Source organism: Acomys minous, assembly GCF_964271855.1.
Source record: "Acomys minous genome assembly, chromosome: 6".
Lineage (NCBI taxonomy): Eukaryota > Metazoa > Chordata > Mammalia > Rodentia > Muridae > Acomys > Acomys minous.
In genome coordinates, this window is record NC_140487.1 from 128401340 (window position 1) to 128425839 (window position 24500).

At 57.7% G+C, this 24500-nt stretch overlaps 2 protein-coding genes across 7 annotated transcripts in view; both read left to right on the plus strand.

Moving 5' to 3' along the window:
- Nucleotides 1–1468: 1468 nt before the first annotated feature.
- On the plus strand, nucleotides 1469–17041 carry TTC34 (tetratricopeptide repeat domain 34; the record flags this gene model as incomplete). Its single annotated transcript, XM_084786779.1, has 8 exons — nucleotides 1469–2252; nucleotides 5409–6237; nucleotides 7733–7958; nucleotides 9289–9493; nucleotides 10511–10677; nucleotides 13199–13469; nucleotides 14189–14403; nucleotides 16041–17041. The coding sequence occupies 8 exons, from the start codon at nucleotides 1469–1471 to the stop codon at nucleotides 16560–16562; spliced, it is 3219 nt and encodes a 1072-aa protein (XP_084642905.1). The 3' UTR covers nucleotides 16563–17041.
- A 3699-nt stretch (nucleotides 17042–20740) lies between these two features.
- Nucleotides 20741–24500, plus strand: part of MMEL1 (membrane metalloendopeptidase like 1) — a 32681-nt gene continuing 28921 nt past the window's right edge. For 4 of the 6 annotated variants that reach the window (XM_084786296.1, XM_084786298.1, XM_084786299.1 and 1 more), the window contains exons 1-3: nucleotides 20742–20917; nucleotides 21002–21182; nucleotides 23331–23482. In XM_084786296.1, coding sequence (XP_084642422.1) covers nucleotides 23368–23482 — 115 coding nt within the window. In that variant the 5' untranslated portion in view covers nucleotides 20742–20917; nucleotides 21002–21182; nucleotides 23331–23367. Of the gene's footprint in view, nucleotides 20918–21001; nucleotides 21183–23330; nucleotides 23483–24500 lie in introns of all 6 variants that reach the window. The other 2 variants (XM_084786300.1, XM_084786297.1) reach the window with 2 other exon arrangements.

A 24500-nucleotide genomic window follows, 5' to 3' on the forward strand; every position in this document is an offset into this window, starting at 1 on the left:
AAACTGGTTACCCAGCATGCCCCGCAGGACAGCTGACTGAGCCTGGAGGAGGGATTCTCAGGCCCCAGCCTCTACTTGTTCTTTCTAAAACTGAACCCTCCGACCCCTCCTAAGTCTAGACCTGGACATCCCCAACCAAGGGGTTCGGCAGGGCTGCCAGAGCCAGGGCAACCCCAGGAAACAGTCTGTGGAGAGAGAAGACTGCAAGATACCAAAGTAGACAGGGTCCTGCAGGCAGTAAAGTGAGGGTGAGAGTGGTGCGGGAGGTAAAGAAGCCATCGGAGCAGCCAAGACTGGGTTTTGGGATGCAGGAAACAAAGCCTGACTGTGCTGGGCAAGGACTAGCACAAGTCATAAGGCAGTTCTCCCAAAACCCTGAAGCTCCATGCTCCTGAGCCTCTGCCCTCCTGGCCTACCTTCCTAGCCCTCCCCTCTCCGTACTACAGTGGAGACGCAGCCTGAGCTTGTCTGACCACTAGAGGGCACAGCTGAGCACGCAGGCAGCTTCAGGATGTTGACACTCTCCCGGGGAAACCCGGGAAACTGGAGACTGCCTCACCTGCTTCTGGGTCTGCAGTGTTGGGCCAGTCAGTGTCTCTAAAGGGGCCCAGAAAACCTGGGGCTGGCCAGCAGCTGCACCCACCACTCCTGAGCCCAGCCCAATGAGGAATTTGAGTCATCAGAGCCTTTCCACGGCCAGACCTGGCTGGTTCAGCTCATGCGTGTGAGCGTTGAGGGTAGGCACCTGTGCACATGTGTGTTGGGAAGGATCTATTGGGGCTCTCCGCTGAAGACCAGGAAATAAAGGGCCAAGAGTGGTTCCTGGGGGCAGGGGGCATGGTTAGGAGGCAGGTTAGTCCTGGAGTCTTACTCAGAGCTGACCATGGGTTGTCCGGTAGCGCTCCCACACAGCTCCAGACTGGCAGGCACCTCTTGGCCCTCAGCCTGCATCACCCAGGCATGGGCAGGTGGGTTGGATCTCTGAGACTCTGCAGTTATTTACCTTCCTGAGGATGGACAGAGCAAGGAGTCCCAGAGTCCGTCCAGGCTCCTGATCTCTTAAGCACTCAGCTGCCCGCTTCCCCCCACCCCCAGTTGGATACTAAGGCCCTCTTAGGCTGTCCCAAGTAGGCAGGAGCCCATCCCTCTAGACCCAGGAGGAAACTGAGGCACAAGAGATGAGAGTAACTTGAGACCCAGCCTAACAGGCCCTAGCAGAACTCATGCCCAGCTGGTGAAGCCTGCCCAGGGAATATGCCACAAATACCTCTGTAGTGGCTAGGCCTCAGGTTCCACCCAGTGGAGTCTGCAGGGATTCAGAGGACTTAGTGGCAGAAGCTTGGAGGTTGCTCTGAGGCCAGGCTCCAGGGCAGCCACACAAATGAACGTGACACCTCAGACAGGAACTGTGACTCCCCTCCCGCAGGTGCTCATGAAGAGTGGACATGGGCCAGCAGTGACTGAGGGCATGACGTCAGCTCAGGGGCTCGTGGCCTGCCTCTGCCAGGAAGGAGACAGGCGCCTGGCCCTGGGGGAGCTGCCCTTAGCCACAGCCTTCTACCTAGCCGCCTTCAGCTGCCACGCCCCCTCAGCCACGCGGCACGTGCGGGCTGTCCTGGATGAGGCTCCAGGAGCGCCTGTGGTGGCCACCCTGGAGGCCTGGTGCCGTGGGGACAGCCAGATCCCTGCTATCCACTGGGATGGCATGGCGGTGGTCTCCCTGACTGGGCCACTGGCCTCTGCCTTCCTCGGCGCTGTCTGCCCAGATCACCCTGCCACTGTCTTGTACCTTTTGGCTGGCCTGCTGGCCCACGGGCGCCACGCGGAGGTGGTGCAGCGCTGCAACGTCCTGTTGGATGCACACGCCAAGCAGGCCCTGGAGCTGCAGCTGATGCGTGCCCTGGCCTTGGTCCTGTCCGTGGACCAGGCCAGCGAAGGTGTAGCTGCCTATCTTCAGAGTTTTGCCTCCAGCGCAGACCGGACAGTGGCCTTCATCCATAGCCACCAGCAGCCCTACCTCCCCGTGCTGCTTGGCACCCTCCACAACTACCTCTCAGGACACCTGAAGACCACAGGTAGTGCCAGCCAGCAAGAGACCAACTGCCGGGGACTCCTGGAGGCCCTGGACCCCAGGGGCAGCTGGATGGATGCCATGTCACCTGAAGGCCTGCTTCACAGAGGCAGGTTTGAGGATTGCCTGGCAGCATGCAGCCGGGACCTTCAGCCTGATTCAACGGGGTGTAGACCGCAAGGTAGGAGAGTTCATCACAAGTCATATTCAAGAGCCATGGTGACAGCCACTCCAGCCACAGCTAAAACATGCCTGTGGTGGCACCAGAGCTGGGGCTGGGGCTGGGCTGGGGCTGGGGCTGGGGACACCACAGTGAAAACACAAAGGACCCAAGAAAGCTCAGACAAAATTCTTGATTTCTAAATGCAAGGCACAGGTCTGGCTGCTAGTCAGGGAAGGCATCTCAGGAGAGGCAGCTTCTCAAGGGAGGCGGCTTTCCCAGCTGAGACTGAACTAGTCACACTGACTGTAATCCGGGAGGCAGAGAGAGGCCAGGCCTGCTGGGACCCGGAGGGCGGATGGAGGCTGGGAAGGCTGGAGGATACGGTGGAGAGGCTGACAAAGGCTGGAGGGTGCGTGCTGGGAAGGTGGGAGGCTGAGAAACCGAGAAGAGCCTGGGAAGCTGGATGGAGACTCTCAGACAGACCGGGGAGGAGGCATTGCAGAGAGAGTGAAACACTGAGCTTAAGGTGTCACCGAGTCACTCGCAGCAGGGCTATGGGCCTAGTTAGTTGGGGACCTAAAGAGTTAGCCTTGAAGGCTTGACGACGCCACCAGAGTTTGCTTCCTATAACAAAACACCTAAGATAATCAAGTTATAAGGAGTAAAAGTTTCTTTCAGCTAGCTGGGTTTTTGTGGATTTCAGTCTGTGGTCAGCTGTCCAGAGGGTTCTTACAGGGCACCCAAGGGTGAGCACACAAAGCTGTTGGGATGTGACAAGGAGGGAGGGTGTGTGTGAGCACCAGGTCCCTAGGGACCAGGACACAGCAACGTACAAGGAGGACTGGACTGGAGAGAACTGGAGGCTCTGTGTCTTGGCTGTGATGATGCGATGGGATGCAATGTGATGGGATGGGATGTGTTGGGATGCAATGTGATGCGATGCGATGCGATGCAGAGCGATGCAATGCAATATGTAGAAGTGCATTGCATCACGTAGGACTTGTGGCCGGACATGATAACACACACCTTTAATCCCAGCACTTGGGAGGCAGGGTCAGGCAGATGAGTTTGAGGCTAGCCTGGTCTACAGAGCAAGTTCCAGGACAGCCAGGGCTACAAATAGAAACCCTGTCCCCCCTCCAAACTAATAATAATAAATAAATAAATCTTTTGATACAAAAGTACAGACAGTGAAAAAATGTAATACACTTTATAAAGTTAAATTTTAGAGCTTTTTTCTCACAACTATAAAAGATGAAAAGACAATACTCAGAGAAGAAAATGTCTTCAAAATATACAATGGCAGAGAAATTAATCAGTATGCAAAGTATTTGTGGAATTCCTACATATCAGTAAGATGATAGATAGATAGATAAATAGATGGATGGATGGATGGATGGATGGATGGATGGATGGAATTGGCAAAACAAAAAACAAAAAACAAAAAAACACCTTTTCCCCAAAGAGAAAACACAGATAGCAAATAAAACTGTTTTCTGTAGGAAATAGTTGGCACTGTGGTAACAAGATGGATGCAAATTAATACGATGGAAAATATTTTCTTTCTACACACCCAATTGGAAAGAAAATTAATCAGTGAGCCCCAGAAAAATTAAAATTAAAACAGTGGGCTAGCAATTTAGAAGTCCCAGGCTAACAAAACTGCTAAAGCTAACAGCCGACCTGGTCCCGGGAAAGATGGACCAAGCTGACAGGGCACCTGTCCCACAGGCAGCAGCTACCTAACTTAGATGAAATACCAAAAGCAAGTACTTGAGAGGTTGGGTGGTAACCTGGCCTGGAAGCAGAAAGCTGGGGCTACAGAGGTAAGACTGCAGCTTGGAGGTTTTCCTCTGGGCACCTCTGCAATCATGTGTACAACTGAAAGCCATGGCCTTAGCGTCTTGGGGGGACGTCAGAGAGTTCAGGGAAGCTGAAAGTAAAGTCCTGAGGAAGGAAAGGCCTCAGGGGGGGTGGTGAGGTCCAAAGTCTCACTATAAGCCTGCGGCTGACTGCTGGGCGGCCGAGCACTCGGGTGGAAGTAAAAAGAGGATTGGGTTCTGAAGGCAAGAGACAGGATTTGGAGTTTGAGTCCAGACAACTTAACTGGCTACTAAGACAAAATCCCGCCCTCATCTGAAAAAAAACAAAAAACATAACTAAATCCGGAGCCTTTACAAAGCATTGCTCAAATGTCTGGTGTACAATTTTTAAAATACCATATGGAATATAACTTGGTGGTGGACCATATGGAATATAACACAGAACTGGGTTTGATGCCCACCACCACAACTACCACCACCACCCCAAAAAAGGCAAATCAGTTGAGAAGCGAAATAATAAAGAAAAATCATCGTCATCGAGATGGAAAAAGAGACAACAAATTTTAAAATAAAATAGAGATTACCCGATATGAAAAACAAGGAAAATGCGTAGAGCCTTACTGGGACAGTTAGGAAATCTAATGTGTGTGGTTGTAGAGATCTGGGTGTGACGTCAACAGCTGGTGGCCCCCCCCCCCCCCCAGAGTTGACCTGCTCACTTTTCGTTTCACTGCCGGCAGGGCTGGACAGCGACCCCTGTTGGTGATGGCTTTCTCGGTCAGTCTGCGTAAACTGGTTGTTACTTCGCTAAGCTCAGGGATCTGGTAGTGGGCTTTACCACGCCCATCCTCACACCTAGGGAGTGTCCATCACCCTCAGACAGAGGACGAGGTCCACCCATCTTCAGATACGGGCTTCAGATAGCTGAGCGCCTCCTTCCTGGGCCCTCTGCTGTCTGTTTGCTACAAGGAAGCTTTGGGTCCCAAGAAGCAGCCAGCAAAGATATCCAAGACTGGTGACCCTACAAAGTCAGAGTCAGAACCTAGTTTCACAGAGTGGGCTGGGTGGAGCTACATCCCTGAAAAAGATACTAAAGGCCATCACTGAAAGTCAAGGCGGAAAGAAATGTAAATAGGCTGCTATTTGGACTTGAGGGGTGATGCCTACAAGAGCCACTCTGGGGAAACAGTGTTGGGTGGCGCCAAGAGCTGCTGGCTGTGGTGCTGGCACAGGTGCTGTGGCATCACTCACGGGCTCCGGAGCCCTAGGTCACCAGCAGACTTTGGGTAGATGCACTGAGTTAACAGAAGGAGCTGTGAGAAGGCTGGACCACACCTGTTTTTCTCTTCAGGTGAGCACCTGGCAGCCCTGCTGGTCACCCGCGCAGCAGCCGCCTTCTTCCTCAATGGCCCAGCGGGAGACACGCTACTGGACCTAGAGGAGGCCTTCCGCGAGTGTCCCTCCGGCGCGCGGAGGCAGTTCCAGACCCTGCTGTCCGCTGAGGACCGCGAACGCGTGCAGGCTCAGGCGCAGGAGGCTACAGACACGGGCTTCGCCCGCTTCCTGGAGGCTGTGCGAAGCCGCCGGGAGCTGCGCGAGGACGCGGACCGCGAGCTCTTGGTTCCCGTGACCCACGCGCTCCGCGTCCTGCTCCGCGTGGCACCCGCACGGACGCGATCCGCTCTAGGGACCCGCCTGGCCGAGTGCCTGCTGCTGGCCGGGGACGTGGAGGGGGCTCGCGCGCAGTGTGAGCGCCTCCTACGGCCCAGGCGTCCGGGGGAGCGGGTGGGGGGCCGCGCCGGGGACCACGCGCCTCTGCTGGCACTGCGCGGCCTCTGCGCGCTGCACGCGGGCGATGCGCGGCGCGCGCGCGCGGACTTCCAGGCGGTGCTGGAGCGCGGGTCGCCGCACGCGGAAGGCTGCGTGCGCGCGCTGTGTGGCCGTGGGCTGCTGCGGGTGCTGGCGGGCAGCGCCTTCCTGGGCGCGCTGGACTATGTCACCGCCTGCCGACTGCGGCCGGAGGAGGCGCTGCTGGTCGCCAAAGCCTACGTGCCCTGGAACCAGCGAGGGCTGCTGCTGACGGTGCTGCGCGAGGAGGGCCGCAGGATGCTATTGCGCTCTCCAGGCTGCGTGAGGAAGGTTGCGCAGGGAGCCCGCCCATCTCCACAGGCACAGGAGGGGTGAGAACCTGCCCCGCGCTGGAGGTGGAGAAAGCTAGGGAGGGATGTGTCTGAAAGAAAACTGCTGTTATCAGCTAGATGGTTTCGCTGAGCAAAGGTGGAGATCTGAATCCAGGGCTGAGGTTTCAGGTTCCCGGGTCTCAGAGAGTGGTGCCCTGTTTAGCTTCCTCCCCTTAGTTTTAGGAACAAGCTGAGGGCAGCGCCTCACACCTGCAACCCCAGCACTTGGGGATTGATGCAGGAGGGTAGCCATGAGGCCAGCCATGAGGCCAGCCTGAGCTACATAGTGAATGTCAGGCCAGCCTGGGCTACATACAAAGTGAGACTTTGTTTCTCAAAAACGCAAAACAAACAAACAAAAGTCAAAACCGAAAGGTTAGGGAGCGTTGTGTCCCACCTCAGTAGATGTTGAGGGTTTTTGTTTGTTTGTTTGTTTTTTGTTTTTTTGTTTTTCGAGACAGGGTTTCTCTGTGTAGCCTTAGCTGTCCTGGACTCCCTTTGTAGGCCAGGCTGGCCTCGAACTCACAGCGATCCGCCTGCCTCTGCCTCCCGAGTGCTGGGATTAAAGGCGTGCGCCACCGCGCCTGGCTACACCATGTCTAAAAAGGGGAACAGGCGTAGCTCTGGCTCAGTGGGCCGCTCCAGGGAAGGGTCTTTGGTTTCGAATGCTGCCCACTCTGCTCTCCCAGACATCCCTGCTGCCCGGTGAGTGCCCCTCCAGCTGCCTAACCCGCACCCACCACTGTCAGTCCACACCCCACACCTCCCCCATGAGCTTCCTCAGCCCTGGTGTGAATTGCTGTCATGGTTAGGCTTTTTCGTGCTGAGCCTAGCAAAGCTGAACCGTCAGTTCTTGTGTTTATAAAAAAGGAAACTGGAGCCGGGCGTGGTGGCGCACGCCTTTAATCCCAGCACTCAGGAGGCAGAGGCAGGTAGATCGCTGTAAGTTCCAGGCCAGCCTGGTCTACAAAGTGAGTCCAGGATGACCAAGGCTACACAGAAAAACCCTGTCTCAAAAAACCAAAAAAAAAAAAAAAAAAAAAAAAAAAGGAAACTGAGTCAGGGTCTGTTCCTCATGTTTGTTTGTTTGTTTTGTTTTTTGAGACAGGGCCTCTCTGTGTTAGCCTTGGCTGTCCTAGACTCACTTTGTACACCAGCCTGGCCTCGAACTCACAGCGATCCTCCTGCCTTTGTCTCCCGAGTGCTGGGATTAAAGGCGTGCACCACCACCCCCCCAGTAGGTCCCTACTTCTGTATAGCCCCTGCCCCATGGAGTGGTGAAAAGAGCAGGGGAGAGAGTGAAGGAAGGGCAGGCTAGGGATCTGGAGAGCGGTGGTGAGGTCCTCCTTCTGCTGCCCAGAGGGAAAGGGGCGACCCAAACTATGGGCATGGAGGGGGAAATGATCCACCTGAGGTGAGGCCTCTTAAGCAATGGAGGGGATGGGAGATGCAGGAAAAGGCCTGTCCCACCCACACTGGACCACTGTCCCCACAGGGATGCCCATGGTGTGTACCAGCTGGCCACGATGTTAATGGAGCTGGATGCTGAGGATGAGACTTCCTGCCTCTTGGCGGCTGACGCCCTGTACCGACTGGGCCGCCTGGATGATGCTCACAAGTCCCTGCTGGTGGCCCTGTCGCGGAGACCCCAGGCAGCCCCTGTGCTGGTGCGGCTGGCCCTGCTTCAACTGCGGAGAGGCTTCTGTTATGATGCCAACCAGGTGAGCAGGCCCATGCGGGCTGCTGCAGTTGGAACGGCCACAGCTCTACAGGGGACACCATGCATCCTGTGGCTCCAGGTTTGCTCCCTACAGCCTAGACTTTGGGATAGACAGTCCTGGCTAAATCCCACTCCACCACCTGCGGTGAGCCTTCACTCGGCCTCCGCAGCTGTGCCTGCTCTTGTCAGTGGCCAAGGGAATTGGCTAAGATGGTGCCAGGACCTGGGAGGTGCCCACTTACAGTAGGTGCTTCCTATATTTCCTCTGGCTGTGGTATAATGAAAAGTGGCCGAAGCCAGGCATGGTGGCACACGCCTTTAATCCCAGCACTCGGGAGGCAGAGGCAGGTGGATCGCTGTTCGTTCAAGGCCAGCCTAGTCTACAAAGCCAGTCCAGGACAGCCAAGGCTGCACAGAGAAACCCTGTCTCGAAAAACAAAAACAAACAAAAAAGTGGCCAAGAGCCAGTTGTTTACAGGCTGAGCTCCTACTCAACCCTCCCAGATAAAATGGGTTTTGAATGTAACTCTGCCTAGGAGAGAAGCACGAGTTTTACAAGGCCCTCGGCCTGTGCTTGCCGGCCTCTGAGAGCCCTCTGCTCTGGGAATGGCGGAGGCGTTTAAGACCTGGCTGGGGTGTTTTGGGCTTTCTGTTTTGTACCAAAATCCATGGGTCATGTTCTGGGTCTCTCGGGCCTCGAAGTCTGGGCCAAGGGACCATAGGCCTCTTCACTCTTCTCTGACCTGGCTGGAACCCTGGCCCCCTGGGCAGAAAGACCACCCTGGAACCAACCAATCCTTCTCAGCCAGGGACAGGGTCTGCACCAGGCCCATGGGAAACAGAGTTGTGTCTCCCCTTGCGGAGTAATGGAGGGAGGAGCTCTGTCTGCCTGAGGACACCTAGAGCCTGGTTGGCTTTAGGATGACACGCTCCCGAGTCCCTGTCTGCCACTTGCTGTCTGGAAGAGCCGTCGCTCAAGCGTGTTGTTCAAGCCTTCGCTGGGCCAGCATATTAGGGTGGGGTCTCCACCCTCAAGACAGAAGAGGAGGCCAAGGCTCAGGGAAAGGAGAGCTCCACCCCACCCTGCTGTCTGCAGGGTGGGCTTTCGTTACTACAGAGCGTTTCCTCGCTCCCCGCTCTGGAGGAAGCATGTGGGTGGGGACAAACATACCTCCAAAGCATAATCAGCCGGGGCTGCAATTCATGGAGAACCTTCCAGTGCTCAAAAACAGAGCCTCCCCCTGCCCCTGCCAGGCTCTACTAATGGCGGCAAGTGCTGGATAGGGCACGGAAGGGAGAGAGATGTGATGGCTCTGCCCTTGCCCCTACAGCTAGTGAAGAAGGTAGCTCAGTCTGGGGACACGACCTGTCTCCAGCACGCCCTGGACATCTTCCATCGGGAGGACCTGCAGCTGCTGCAAGACCACTGCCACACGCGTGCGTTAAGCATACTGCGGGCAAGGCCAGGTGGGCCAGACAGTGAGGTCCACACGAGGGAAGCCATCGCCTACCTCTCCTTGGCCATCTTTGCTGCAGGTAGGGGGACATGGACTCTGAGGACGGGCTTGCTCCACACTAGCCTGTGCCACGCAGCCTCCACGGTGTGGACAAGATGGGGCCGTTTACCAGGAGCAACTAGTACCAAATGCCCTGGCCTGAGAAGGGCCGGGACGAGCTGAGCACCCCACCCCCACCCCGCCTGCTCCTGGGCTGCTGTCCCCTGCACACTCCACTCTGAGGCATAGGCCAGACCTTGGCTTCCCTGAGCCCTTCACAGTGGTGGCATACCTGGCCTGGACCCCTAGCCAAGCCATCCCATCTGGGTTGCAGCAGGCCTTCTCTGAGTGTACCAGAGTGCAGTGCTCAGGTGCCATGGTGCAAGTGCAAGTCCCTAGAGCTTGGCAGAGCCAGGGGTGGAAGTAGGGTAACCTTCCTTCAGATCATGGTGGCTTCTTAATGGCTTGTAGTGGCACCTCCCCACTGCTTGCTCCTCAGAGTAAGCAGAAGAGAGGCCGTGGGAGATGGAAGGGGAGTGGTGAGTGAATTGATTGCTGCAGGTCACCAGTGGGCGGGAAAGGTCAGGCCCCCAAGTGGCCGGCAGAGTGAAGCATGTGGCTCCCTCTGTGAGACACTAGACAGATGTACAGAGGGGCTATGGTAGAGGCATTCTGTTTGGGGAAGGGCCCCACCTCCCAGAACTCACTGGGAATTGCTGCCCACCCCGAGCCTCACACACTACCAGGTGCTTCCTTTCTTTACCCTGGCCTAAGGAACATGTCCTACTCAACCCCTGGCTACTCCCTCCCCCAAAACAGAGGCATAGACCTTCCTAAGCATGCCAACCACCTGCCAGTCCTCCCAGGCCCCACCCCTCCTGGTGGGGCTTCTCCGCCATGTGGCCAGGCACCCTAACATCCTGGCTTGGCCTTGGTGCCCCGGTGGAATGGATGGACCTCGGGATGGACTTCATTTCCCTGTGCCTGCCTAGGTTGGACACTAGATGAGACCCTGGACATGTGTGATCTGCATTCTGACCACACTTTCTTTCTTCAGGAAGTGAAGCCAGTGAGTCCCTCCTCGTCCGAGCCCGCTGTTATGGGCTCCTGGGTCAGAAGAAGACCGCCATATTTGACTTCAACTCTATGCTCCGGGAGGAACCAAGGAACGTGCAAGCTCTGTGTGGACGAGCCCTTGTGCATCTGGCCCTGGGCCAGCTGCAGGTGCCAGCCCATACCCCCACCCCTACACCTGGGCTGGCCAGCCGCAGGTGCCAGCCCATACCCCCACACACACCTGGGCTGGCCAGCTTCAGGTGCCAACCCATCCCCACACACACACCTGGGCTGGCCAGCTTCAGGTGCCAACCCATCCCCACACACACACCTGGGCTGGCCAGCTGCAGGTGCCAACCCATCCCCACACACACACCTGGGCTGGCCAGCTGCCAGCCCATCCCCCCACACACACACCTAGGCTGGCCAGCTGCAGGTGCCAGCCCATACCTTCCACACACACCTGGGCTGGCCAGCTGCAGGTGCCAGCCCATACACACACACACACCTAGGCTGGCCAGCTGCAGGTGCCAGCCTATACCCCCACCCCTACACCTGGGCTGGCCAGCCGCAGGTGCCAGCCCATACCCCCACACACACCTGGGCTGGCCAGCTTCAGGTGCCAACCCATCCCCCCACACACACCTGGGCTGGCCAGCTGCAGGTGCCAACCCATTCCCCCACACACACCTGGGCTGGCCAGCTGCAGGTGCCAGCCCATACCTCCCACACACACCTGGGCTGGCCAGCTGCAGGTGCTAGCCCATCCCCCCACACACACCTGGGCTGGCCAGCTGCAGGTGCCAACCCATCCCCACACACACACACCTGGGCTGGCCAGCTGCAGGTGCCAGCCCATCCCCCCACACACACCTGGGCTGGCCAGCTGCAGGTGCCAACCCATCCCCACACACACACCTGGGCTGGCTAGCTGCCAGCCCATCCCCCCACACACACACCTAGGCTGGCCAGCTGCAGGTGCCAGCCCATACCTTCCACACACACCTGGGCTGGCCAGCTGCAGGTGCCAGCCCATCCACACACACACACCTAGGCTGGCCAGCTGCAGGTGCCAGCCCATACCCCCACCCCTACACCTGGGCTGGCCAGCCGCAGGTGCCAGCCCATACCCCCACACACACCTGGGCTGGCCAGCTTCAGGTGCCAACCCATCCCCCCACACACACCTGGGCTGGCCAGCTGCAGGTGCCAACCCATTCCCCCACACACACCTGGGCTGGCCAGCTGCAGGTGCCAGCCCATACCTCCCACACACACCTGGGCTGGCCAGCTGCAGGTGCTAGCCCATCCCCCCACACACACCTGGGCTGGCCAGCTGCAGGTGCCAACCCATCCCCACACACACACACCTGGGCTGGCCAGCTGCAGGTGCCAGCCCATCCCCCCACACACACCTGGGCTGGCCAGCTGCAGGTGCCAACCCATCCCCACACACACACCTGGGCTGGCCAGCTGCCAGCCCATCCCCACACACACACACCTAGGCTGGCCAGCTGCAGGTGCCAGCCCATACCTTCCACACACACCTGGGCTGGCCAGCTGCAGGTGCCAGTCCATCCACACACACACACCTGGGCTGGCCAGCTGCAGGTGCCAACCCATCCCCCCACACACACCTGGGCTGGCCAGCTGCAGGTGCCAGCCCATACCTCCCACACACACCTGGGCTGGCCAGCTGCAGGTGCTAGCCCATCCCCCCACACACACCTGGGCTGGCCAGCTGCAGGTGCCAACCCATCCCCACACACACACACACCTGGGCTGGCCAGCTGCAGGTGCCAGCCCATCCCCCCACACACACCTGGGCTGGCCAGCTGCAGGTGCCAACCCATCCCCACACACACACCTGGGCTGGCCAGCTGCCAGCCCATCCCCCCCCCACACACACCTAGGCTGGCCAGCTGCAGGTGCCAGCCCATACCTTCCACACACACCTGGGCTGGCCAGCTGCAGGTGCCAGTCCATCCACACACACACACCTGGGCTGGCCAGCTGCAGGTGCCAGCCCATACCCCCACACACACACCTAGGCTGACCAGCTGCAGGTGCCGGCCCATACACACACACACACACACACACACACACACACACACACACACGGGCTGGCCAGCTATAGATGCCAACCCATCCCCACACACACACCTGGGCTGGCCAGCTGCAGGTGCCAGCCCACCCACCCCGACCTGGGCTGGCCAGCTGCAGCTGGCCACCTGGGGCTGGACAAACAGGAGTAAGGGAGACCAGGATGCTACCTTCCTCTTCCACTGAAGGAGGGTGAGCAAGGTCAGGCCTTCCGGCCATCAGGGTGCACATGAGGGCTCCACGTTCTTCTCCCACAAGCACTTGCAGGGAGCAAGAGTCACATTCCCAGAGATCCACTTTTGGGTAATCCTACCTCTCATGCTACCCCTGCCTCACTCTTCATGGATAGGTATGCAAGCCCTTGGGGCAACGAGTGGATCTTAACTAATTCTTCAGGGAATGCTGGAGGTAGGCGGGCTATGGATAGTCAGAGCAGGGAAGCTGGGAAGCTGGGTGGGACAGACCCTCTGAGACTCCAAGGAGAGAACTTGAGGAAAGAAAGGCCTGATGGGAGTGAGGGCTGTCCCCCCACCCCACTCCCCCACCCCCCCACCCCCGCTCTGCCTCACAGGCTCCTTCCTTTCAGGAAGCTGTGGATGACATGGTCTCTGCCCTGAAGCTGGACCCAGGCACTGTGATCCCTGAGATCCACTCTCTGAAGCCAGAAGTTCAGTTGACCCTTACACATGGCCTCCATACCCACTGCCGGGTCCTCCTGAAGCAATGGCTGGATGCTGGAGCCCTCCTCAGGGAGGAGGACACCCAGGGCCTCCTTGCCATGGCGGAAGCACTGATTAGAATCAACGCTGCACAGCCCAGTTGGCGCCTGCTTCTCACAGACATCCTCACAGGGCTGGGTGCGTGTGTGTGAGAGCAGAGGACATGCGGCTTTGTCCCATACTCTGATTCTAGTGTCCTTCTCTATGGAGAAAGAGACTATGGTCTCTAAGGCTCCAAATCCTGTGACCGACAACCCCGTGGAGTGGCAACTCCCTGTTTTGTTTTGTTTTTTGTTCATATTGCTTTGTTTTTGTTTTGTTTGTGACCTACCACACTGTGGGGCCTGTGGAATGGCAACTCTTTGGATTTTTTTTCTTGCTTGTTTGGTTTGATTTTTTCGAGACACGGTTTCTCCGTGTAGCCTTGGCTGTCCTGGAACTCACTCTGTAGACCAGGCTGGCCTCAAACTCACAAAGATCCTCCTGCCTCTGCCTCCCGAGTGCTGGGATTAAAGGCATGCGCCACCACACCAGGCTTTACTCTCTGGGTTTTTAAGTCTCATCCCTCTGCTGGCAGAAGGAAGACACCCCTGTACATCCACATGTGCCATGCGGGTCTCCCGGTCACTCCTTGTTTGAAGGGAAGCTCTCTCCAAAGACTTCAGGGGACTGCCCCCCCCCCACCTCGCAGCTCTGCTCCTACTGGGGCTAAGTCTGCAACCATCAACTGGACCCCAGACAAGACAGAGTAGGGGAGACCAGAGGGGTTCCCTAGGGCTAGATTGTCCTCCATCCTGGGCATGCTTTGGCCCCAGCCACAACCACACTCACTGACCATCCTCTCCTGGTCCCCACAGGCAAGTATCAGGAGGCTGGTACCCACTTGCAGGAAGCTCTACACCTCACCCCATCATCAGAGGCTGCCCAGGCCCGGCGAGGCCTGCTCCAGCTTAAAATGGGGCAGGTGTCAGCTGCTGCCCGTGACTTGCAGCGCCTGGCAGAGACAGACACTCAGGACCTCAGTTTCCTGCTGCTTCTCCTTGAACCCCCAGAACAGCAGAGTCTCATGCAGGTATGCAGCACCCCACAAGCCTTGCCCCAGTACCACAAACGTCATAGCTACACACACACACACACACACACACACACACACACACACACACACACACACACCAGGCAGCTCTTCCCTTTGCTGCTGGCTTGCTTCCTTACGTTGGGTTAGGTGACCAGGTACAATCTCTGGAAACAGTACCCCTGATTCTCGGCTTGTGCATGCACACCACCGGTGACTTGGCCTGGGGCACCTCATCCTGGTACAAGGCTCAGGACTCAGATCAGGCTGGGGAGACCGGGAGAGGGTCCACAAATCCAAGCCTTGGGGTCTGAGGGACCCAGGTCAAGAGGTGACTTGGGGCAAGTGTCCCTCCGAATGCCTCCCCTCTGCATTGCAACGAGTTCTGCGGGTCAAATGAGATGGAAAATGGCGTATCAGAGAGTGGCCCGTAACAGCAGGGTTGGTAAGGGGACAAGGGCTGCGATGGTGCTGGCAGGACTTGAACTGAGAGTCCCAAAACTGGACAGGGGTGGGGCGTGGGATCCTGAAGTTCTAAAAAGGGTCAGGAGGGGAATTCCTAAGTTGTAGGACTGGGAATCCTGAGATCTCTGGTCGGGGAGGGGGGCGGGAGGGGCGGGGCGGGGTGCGTCCTGGAGTTCAAGCAGAGAATGGAGACTAGGGCAAAACACTGGGGAAATCCCAAGGCCTAGGGGTCTTCTACTGCAGGGGCTGGGGCTGGCAAGGCAGCTTTTGGTTGCCCGCGACAGAGCCAGCCCGGAAGTGGCCTTTCCTAGCTTCCTGCCACGCTGCGGTCTCTCCCAGCCAAGAGCAGTCCTTCAGTACTGCGCCTGCACGGCTGGTGCCCCTCCCCGAGCTGGGCGGGGCGGGGCTTAGAGCATGCTATGGCGTTTGAGTCTCTTCTGCCTGTACCTGGCAACCACATGGACCATGCAGCCCGGAGGGCAAGAGGTTCTTGGCAGGGTCACACAAAAGAGAACAAGAAGAGCAGGTGCCCTTGTGCGAGCCTCAGCGCCTGCCTGGGAGCCTTCAGTCTAGTGCGGGGAGATGGCACTGCACCCCGTGAGGAAAAGCCAGCCCCCTCCCTCTAGGCCCCAGAACCATTCAGCCCTCCTAGCAAAAACATCTGACCTAACCAACTGACACGTGGTGTTTGCTACCTGTGGTGTGTAGCATCCCCTGGGATGCTCTGAGCTTCCCCTCCTCCCAAAGATTTATCGTTAAGGGGTGTTGTATGCTGTGAAGCCCGGTGCAGTTAAAAGAGGGAGAGGAGGACACTCAAAGGCCCGCCTTAGGTACTGTTGAGGCTTTTTGCAGGAGTCTAGCGAGTTTATGAAGATGCCTGGGCTCACAGTGGCAAGGGTCAGGGAAGAGGAGGTAAAGACATTTAGCAACTTTGGGTCCAGACTTGCCTCTCCTCAAGAAACAGGGCTTCCCGAGGACCAAGCAGAGGCAGGCATGCTGAGCCAGGGGCAGCCCTAGTCACAGGAGTCCTTTACCTAGGGCCCCCACCCGTACCCATGACCAGGCCCTCAGAAATGTGTGGGTCTTCTGCACAGGGAGGGGACTAGACACCAGCGGAGGCTGACTGCGCAGTGACGCTAACTCCGTGCTCTTTCCCTGTGTCCCCTGCGCAGGCCGCTGCCAAGGAAGCAAGCAACCTCTTGGATTTAGGACATCCGGGGCGGGCCCTGGGCTACTGTTCTTTGGCCATCCTGGCCGGTGGCAACAGTCCTCATCACCTGCGTCTCCGAACGGCCTGCCTGACTCAGCTGCGGGACTATGACCGGGCACTCAGGGACCTGGACCGTGTGCTGCAGGAGGGCGACAGTGACCTGCCAGAGAGGACAGAAGATTTCTGCTCCCGGGGTCGCCTGCTGCTGAGCCTGGGGGATAACGGTGGAGCTGCAGGGGCCTTCACCCAGGCCTTGGCCCTGGCGCCGGCCCAGGCTCAAAGCAGCCTGTCGGAGCAACCAGGCAGGGCCACCACAGCCAACGTGTTCCTGATCCATGGGCAGCAGTGTCTAGAGGAACAGCGCTATGAGGAGGCCTGGACGGCCATCCAGACTGGCCTAACAGTGGACCCCGGCCACGGTGGGCTGAGGAAGCTGAAGACGAGGGCTCGCAAGGAGGCGTCCTCGGGCTGCAGACTACACTGACCAGGAGCTGAGCCACTGGACTCCCCCCCACTGTCACCAACTTCACACCCTGGGCGCACCTGACTCCCCAGATCCAAGAGCTGTTCTGTCCATTGGCCACCCTTCCCTGCCCCTTTGCCACAGGGTAAAGGAGAAAGTTCCTGCTTGTGCGGAGCAGCTGTGCCTCATGGCTCACAGCCGCACTGCAGTGGGCAGCCTCAGCAGCACTCTGCGCTTGGAGCGGCCACAGGCAAGATCAGGGTTGGCACCTCAGGGCCGGGCCTAAGGGAAGAGGTACTGGCCCAGGGAGCCCTCCTTGGGAAGGAAACTACTTAGACAGGACCTGGACTTCCTCTTGAATCAACCTCTCCCCTCCCCCCATATAGATTCCTGGCCGCAGGTGTGAAACTGTCCCAGCAAGGTCATTCACCAGGAAACTAGGTGCCAGGAGGCACAGCCCAGGCAGCCCTTTCCTCCCCGGCTCCCTGAATCCTTACAAGGTTGAGGACTTCCCCACCCCCACCAGCCCCCCACCCCCACCAACCCCCACCCCCGCACACGAGCTCCCAGGGTCTCACTTGGCCTGGGCCTATTCAAGTCATCGGCATGTGATTTGGTGTGTCAGAGCCCAGGCAGCAATCCCCTAGCTGTCTTGCACCCCACACCCACACCCCCCATCAGTGGGACTCCAGCCCATCACCTTCACTACACCGTTGTCACCAAAGTTGTCACAGAGACCAGGCTGGAGTAACTTCACTCGCTCACTGCAATGCACAGGGCTGCTTGGTGTGAAGAGGCCAAAACCCGCCTCCCTGGGTTTACCTGGGAGGGCGAGGGCACTGCTGTGTCTGAGTCCCGTGGAGGGCGAGGGCACTGCGTCTGAGTCCTGTGTACTTCCTTTGCTCTGGGCTGCTCTCTCTGCCTCTCTTCCATCAGTCTTTAGCATCATGGAGACCCACAGCCTCGCTTCCCGGACAGACCATACCCCAGGCTCAGATACGGATTCCTGATCCGCACATCCCCAGTGAGTGATGAAGGAAACTGAGTAGTATTAGCAGCCCCTTCCTGTGAAGGCCTCCTCACTGCCTTGTCATCCCTCACGGGGCAGCGTGGGAGCCCTCCTCCCTGCCAAGCCCTGAGACCTGCCAAGCCATGCTTCAGTGGGTCAGAGCATTCCACAGGGAGAGTGGGGAGCCTAAAGAGGCTTCTGGGAAGTGCACCCTGGCTCCTGCCTCCGTTCTCCACCGCGATCTCTAGAAGAGTTCAGTGCGCCTCTCCACCAGGTTGCCTTTCATGCACCACGCATCTGCGTCTCCACTTGCGTGGTCCTTGGCCCTGCAGACACTCGCCAGTGCCCAGCGGAACCAAAGTCAAGGCCACTGAACCCTGGTGGCTGAAGGTGGGTTGGCAGGAAGGTGGAAGTGACAGGCAGTTGTCACCTGGGCACGCCCTCCCCACCCTGTGCCTTTGTTCCTGCTGTCTTTCAACCTAAGGTGTCCTGTCATCTTCGGTCGACTCCAGGACATTGCAGCTTTGTCCTTCTAAGCAGGAATGTGCTCAAGCCTGGCAAAGTTCCTGCCAGCCCTCTCCTTCTCCAGCCACAAGGGGGCATCACGCAGCACTGTGTGGTCCATCTCAGGAGGTCTTCGTGCACACACACACACACACACACACACACCCCGCCACTTATCTGGCACCTTGCTGTGCTCTGAATGTGTTCCCAGAATCCATGTGTTTTGCTGTGCTCTGAATGTGTTCCCAGAATTCATACGTTCAAATCCCACTACTGACAGGATGGTGCCGGAGTGTGGGTCTTGCACGCGGGTGGGGATGAACTACATCATGATGACGGAGCCCTAAAGAAGGGATCTGGGGATTTGTAAGACCTTCAGCCCACCCGCGTTTGAGGACAGAGTGGGAAGGTGCCACATACTAACCAGGAGGCAGGCCTGCCCCACATACCCAGCAGTGCCCCAGGCTTGGACTTTTGCCTCCACAGCCATGATAAGTAAATCTCACTTGAAAAGGTCCCCGGTCTATAGTATTTCCGTCACAGCGTCCCGAGTGGCCTGAAATGCAGAGTCCCTTCACCACCGCCTCTGCCCTGATCACAGACCTCTGGTCCCTGAAGATGGGGGTGAGTCTTAGCTGGCCAAGCCCCTCAGCCCGCACACTGTCTCATGGAACGGTCCCGGGCTAGGTCAGGCACCCCAGCAGCCTGGAGCTCACAGTCTGCAGCCCCCAAACTCTCACCCACAATCTCCCATGTTTGGCTGGAGTGGGAAGGACCCAAGCCACGTGTCTCCAAAGCAGGTGCCCAGCCCTTGCGTGGTTCGTGTCTCCAGCTTTTTACAGTCCGTGGGTTCCAGCTTCCACTGCACCAAAAAAGCCATGGGTCACTTCCGGCGCAGTGTGATCTAACACAACAGGGTCCCCATCAGGGCACTTGTGTGCACACATCCACCGCAGCCCAGCTGCCTGTTACCTTAGACTCTGCTCCCACCTGCCTTCCCAGGACTGAAGGTGTCACAATGTGTGAGCCACAGCCTCCAGGGCCCGACTTGGTCTCCATTTACACACAGGGGTTCCCAGAAGCTGATCGGCTAGGGCTCTAGAGCCAGGTCTTTTAGCATTGACTTGCCATGGGGTTTTCAATGAAGAAAGGCTAGTGTCCCCAAACCCTCCTGGTGGAGGGGCACGTGGAGGGCTGAGGGACCTGAGTCCTCACGTCAGCCCATCCAAACATGCTCATTCCAAGTTTCAGGGGCCAGTGCTTGTTCAAGGCCCTAGTTTTCTCAGAAGAACTCGGGAAGGGGCTGGGGAAAGACCTCGGACTACAAACTGCTTGTTTTAGGCGCACAAGGACATGAGACCCGAGCTCAATCTCCAGAACTAGAGTGGAAAAAGAAAAAGAAAAATGCCAGGGCCAGTGTGTCACCACACCTATGATCTCAATGCTGCGGAAGCCAGAGACAAGAGCATTCCTGAGGCCAAGGACCAGCCAGCTTCCTTACCTGTATAGGCAGCAGGAATCATCCATTTCCACAAAGGAGGGTGGAAGCCAAGCCAGAGATTCCCACAGAACCACCTTATACGGTGAGCCATTGGCTATTAGGAAGTTGCTAGTGTCGCTGGGGTAGAGAGAACTCCTGGCTCACATACGGCTAAGTTCTGAGGCATCTGTCAAATCAGACAGCTGCCCTTCCCTGCCCTCAACTCACCCCACCTTAGCCTCTTCAGGTGGAGCTTGGCCACGCCCTATGCCTGGCCTTGGGTATACATCGTATTTCCTGACGCAGGTGCAACAAGGCCAGCTGCCCCCTGCCCTCGCCCCCACACTGTCCCCACCATGATGCTCTGAGCCTCTCAAACCCTCTAAGTTAAATTCTCCCTTAAACTGCTCTTGTTATTTGTTATTTGCTGCTTGTAACTTGTCGTGCCAAAAGAAAAGTAACTATTAATCCCACTGGAAATTCCAAATGACCGGAGCTCAGGTCTGAGCCCAGCTCTGGGCTGCAGCTGGAGACTGCCCTCCTCCCAAGGCCATCGGCCACCCTCAGAATCCATCAGAGCACAGACCCAGTGTTCCCAACAGCCCCATTAGGAGATTGTTTTCATGGGACCCAGGCTCTGCAGTCTCCTTGGGGACCAGGAACACTTGTCCATAGGCCACCCAGTCAGGCCCGAAGTCAGCCTGTGCTTAGTGTCCTACTACTTTCTTTGAGCATATTCCTGGCTCATATTAGAGGATCTGCAAAACAGCCTCTGAGCCCAAAGCCCTTTGTTCAGCTCCCTAGCCAGGCTCCCTCCTTGGCTCGGGAGGCCCCCTGGTTAGAGTCTGAACGTGATTCACAGCTCACCCACAAGGCAAGTCCCCCATAACAACACCCCACCCCACCCAGAGACTTCAGGGAAGAACACCCAAGGAGGGGCTGCTCATATCAGCCTGCCACAAAAACCCTACCGACTCCTCAGGCCAAACGGGCCATAGGCTTTCCTTCCTAGTAGACCCTGGGTCCCTTAGGACTAGAGTATTAAAAAAAAAAAAAAAAAAGACAGAATGAGAGGGAAATGGGGCTTTGGGGAGAGAGGGTGGGAATACCCAATCAGCAGGGGCCCTGTGCCAGGAAGCGCATCTGCCCCTCCCCCACACCGAAGCCCATGGAATGTCTGGGTATGTCATCATCTCCAAGGAGCTCACACTATCACAAAGGTGGGCTAGAAGCCAGTACCGTGTGACCTCGCAGCCAGATCTGCCTGACCGCTGCTCTACTCCACCCGGAGCCCACCTTGGCCAGCTCACCCCAGCTCTGAGACATCCCAACCCAGCCTTTAGGGACCTGCCCAGTGGCGGCTGCTGCGCCTGAGATCACTAGGTGAGGTCGCTGAGCCCACTGCTTCCCTGGATGGCGCCTTCTTTGTTTTGTTTTGTTTTGAGACAGTCTCACTCTGTCATCTAGGCTGGCCTTGAGGTCACAGAAATCCTCCTGCCTCTGTCCCCCCCCCAAAAAACGCTGATTCCCAGGCGGGCAACCATCATCCTTGACACATAAGGTTTGTCGTGGCACCCTCTGCGAACCCAAGCATTTCACTCAGGAGGGCACTGAGCACCTCAGCATCTCAGCGCCTACACCGTGTTGGGTAGGCCCTCTGATGCCTCTTCCTACCTGGCATGCCCCTGCCTCCTCATCTTGACAACCCAGAGTCCCCTGGAGCATCACCAGGGAGATGAAGACCCACTTTAGGGCCTGGACACACTGATTCCTTTTCCTTTTCCTCAGCACAGTCACCCACGCCTGCCTTGGGCTACCTGGTGCTGTGTGTGTGTGTGTGTGTGTGTGTGTGTGTGATGTGTACGTGTGTGTACGTGCATGTGTATGTATGTGCGTGTATATGTACGTGTGTGCATGCATGTGTGTGATGTGTACATGTATGCGTGTATGTACGTGCATGTGTATGTACATGTCTGTGTGTCTGTGTGATGTGTACATGCATGTGTGTACATGCGTGTGTGTGCATGCATGTGTGTGTGCACACACACACACGCCCACACATGCGCACATGCCTTCTCAGCAGGAAGTGAAGTTTGCAGGACAGAATGGCGTGAGCTAGCAGAACGCAGAAGAGTGTTAGCTAATGTATTCAGAGTCAGAACACATTGCTGGAACGTGAGCTGCCAAGGCCAGGCCCAGGGTTGACACACACACTCGCCCGCTCACCCATCCACTCGCTCTTTCACTACTCACTCTTCCCTTCACTTTTCCACATGAAGACACAGAAGCTCCACCCCTGAGGGAGCTGCTGCTATTCTCCCAGGGGTGACATAAATAAAGGCACATGGCATTAAGGAACTGTGACGTAGGGCAACGCAGAACAGGAGCGGGCTAAGGTCGGCCCGGTGGAACGTGAGAGCCAGGTCAGGGAAGGCCCCTGAAAAGTGCAGCTTTCTTCATTTTTCTCCTTTAGGGACCTGGGAGATGGGCATCCCAACAAAGGGGCCTGAGGAACTAGGGGGATCGTGGTAGGGAGCACAGTGTGAGGTGACAGGTCCAAGGCACCCCGAGATGACAGGTGGAGCTGTAAGGAAGGCTAGAGAGTGACATCTTCTGACTTCAAGACAGAGGGGTCCCCTCTGGGTGGAACAGGAGACACACCCTCATTAGGTCTCTAGCTGCAGCGCAAGGAGATGGCAGCCTGGAGCAATCGAGTGGCGGCGGGGGGTGGGGGGGGGTGGGGGGGTGGGGGGTGGGGGACACGAGATGGGGGTGTGTGGAGGGTGTGGAGGGGGAGGGGGAAGGGGGAGGCAGGGTCAGACTGCAGCAGTACTAAAAAGGCCTAGGATCAGAAACATGTGAGGTCAAGGGCGACTCCGAAGTCTGCCTTCAACAACTCGGGAGTGAGACTGAAGGAAAGCAGAGGCCGCGTGAGGGTGCGAGGGGCCAGACAGCCATGGCCAGAGCACCCAGAGGAACTACCCCAAGTGCTCCAGGAGACAGAAAGGGAGCAGCAAACTGACAGCCAAGAAACAGGGACTGAAAGCGACCCAGGGCCCCACCCACGCTGCACCTTACCAGAGACAGCCATGCCAACTTAGTGAGCGTTACGTCAGAGTGTCCGAGGCCCCCTCCCATTTGGAAGACGATGTACAGAGACCCTTGAGATCCCCCAGTGAATAGGAGGAGAGGTAGGGCTCTCAGGGGCACTCAGGGATCCAGGAACCTCCCCGTCACCCGTCACCCGTTCTGCAGCCATCCCTACCCAAGCCACCTGCTCTGATCACTGCAGCAACCTGTCACCAACCAACAGGCTCAGGACAGTGTCCTCCCAAACAGATCTGCTCACAGCCCGATGGGTAATGGGGCTGATCCCCTCTTTCTCTGTATGGTTCCCACACACACACTCTCCTGCCTGCCCACCCCACCACCACCACCACCACCACCCCGGAAACTTCTGGATTCCACCAGGAACAGTGAGAGGGCAGGCAAGGAGCTCAGGGCCTCAGCTGCCAGCAGCATTCCTGATCCAGTTTCCGGGGCCATGTCAGATAATGGAACAGGAGAGAGACTGACTTTGAGAAGCAATGGTCATCATGACCATCTGGCAGATGCCCCCCTTCTACACAGGGGTCCCTGGCACTCACAGACCCCTGGCCCCATCAGAAGAACCCCAAGAGAAGGGCATAGCTCCCAGCTTTGAGAGCAGAGGCCAGCTTCAGTGTGGCCATTCCAGCTCCAGCTGCATCTCTCTCGGCCCAGGCAGGGGCTGCTCAGCTGTGTGCTTTCCACCCAGAACCGGCTGACAGGGGAAGTCGGAGAGCCCAGGGGAAATGGTGGAGACGGTAGACCGGTCTGGGAAGAAGCGCTTCCTGGAGTGGGGGCTGCTGCTGCTTCTGCTGCTGCTGCTGGGAGCCCTAGTGGCCCTGGGTGTCCTCTACAGCAGAGGTGAGTAAGGACACCCTGTCCCCCTCACCTCCCCCCAACCCACCCCCACTCAGGGTTTTGCATTCCCCTAAGAGAAGCCAGCCTTGGAGAGTGAAGCTGGGGGACGGAGGTCTGCCAGCCCCGCTCCCACCCCCTGCCGGCTTCCAGGGCTGTGCTGCTGACTTCAGAGGTGCCACAGAAAGGACACTGACCTGCACAGACCCAGCGACCCCATTCAGAAAGCTCTGTCCTGGCTTGCTGGCGCAGCAGCTTCTGCAGGCTCTGCCTCCGCCCCCCTCTGCCTCAGCAGGACTCTAGGATGCTACAGACAGCTGGCAGGTCCCCGCCCCACCGAGCCCCCTTCTAGTCTGCAGCGCGGCCAAGCAGAGTGGCTGCTGCAGTTCCCAGGTGGCCCAGCAGCAGGAGCCCACGCCCCTAAGCTAAGGGGTCCCTCCAAGCTGTCTTACCTGGCACTAGTCCGGTTGACCTTGTGGCTTCTGGCACAGGCTCTTGATTATTGCAAGCTGGAAGGAAGGAAGCTACACAGGACCCAGAGCGGTGGAGGTGTGGCTGGGGCTGCCCTTTGTAGACCTCAGGTGTCTCAAGAAGGGCTTTGCACACACTGATGCCCCTCCTAAAGGACCATGTGAAGGACTAGGGTGCTCCCCTTGGGTGGGGCACCCAGAAACCCACAGTCATGCACCTTCTGAGCCTTTCATCCCTTTTGAGCCAGGGGCAGGGACAAAACCATACAGGAGGAAGGAAGATGTGTACACTTCACTTCTGGCATGTCTCTAAGTGGCACGCTCAGGGGGTCTGGCTCTAACACCAGGGTACCAGAGCCTGAATGTTCCCTCAGGGGACCATGGACAAGGGGACAGCTGGGAAACACAGGTGGGTTCTATTAAGGATGAGGTGGGCCTCCCCTAGCCAGGGCTGCCTTCAAGGGACCATGTCTTTGCCCCCTTGGCTCTCCTTGCAAGGGTTAAACAGGCACAGCCAACTCCGAGGCAGGAACAGGAATAACAGAGCCCTGTCA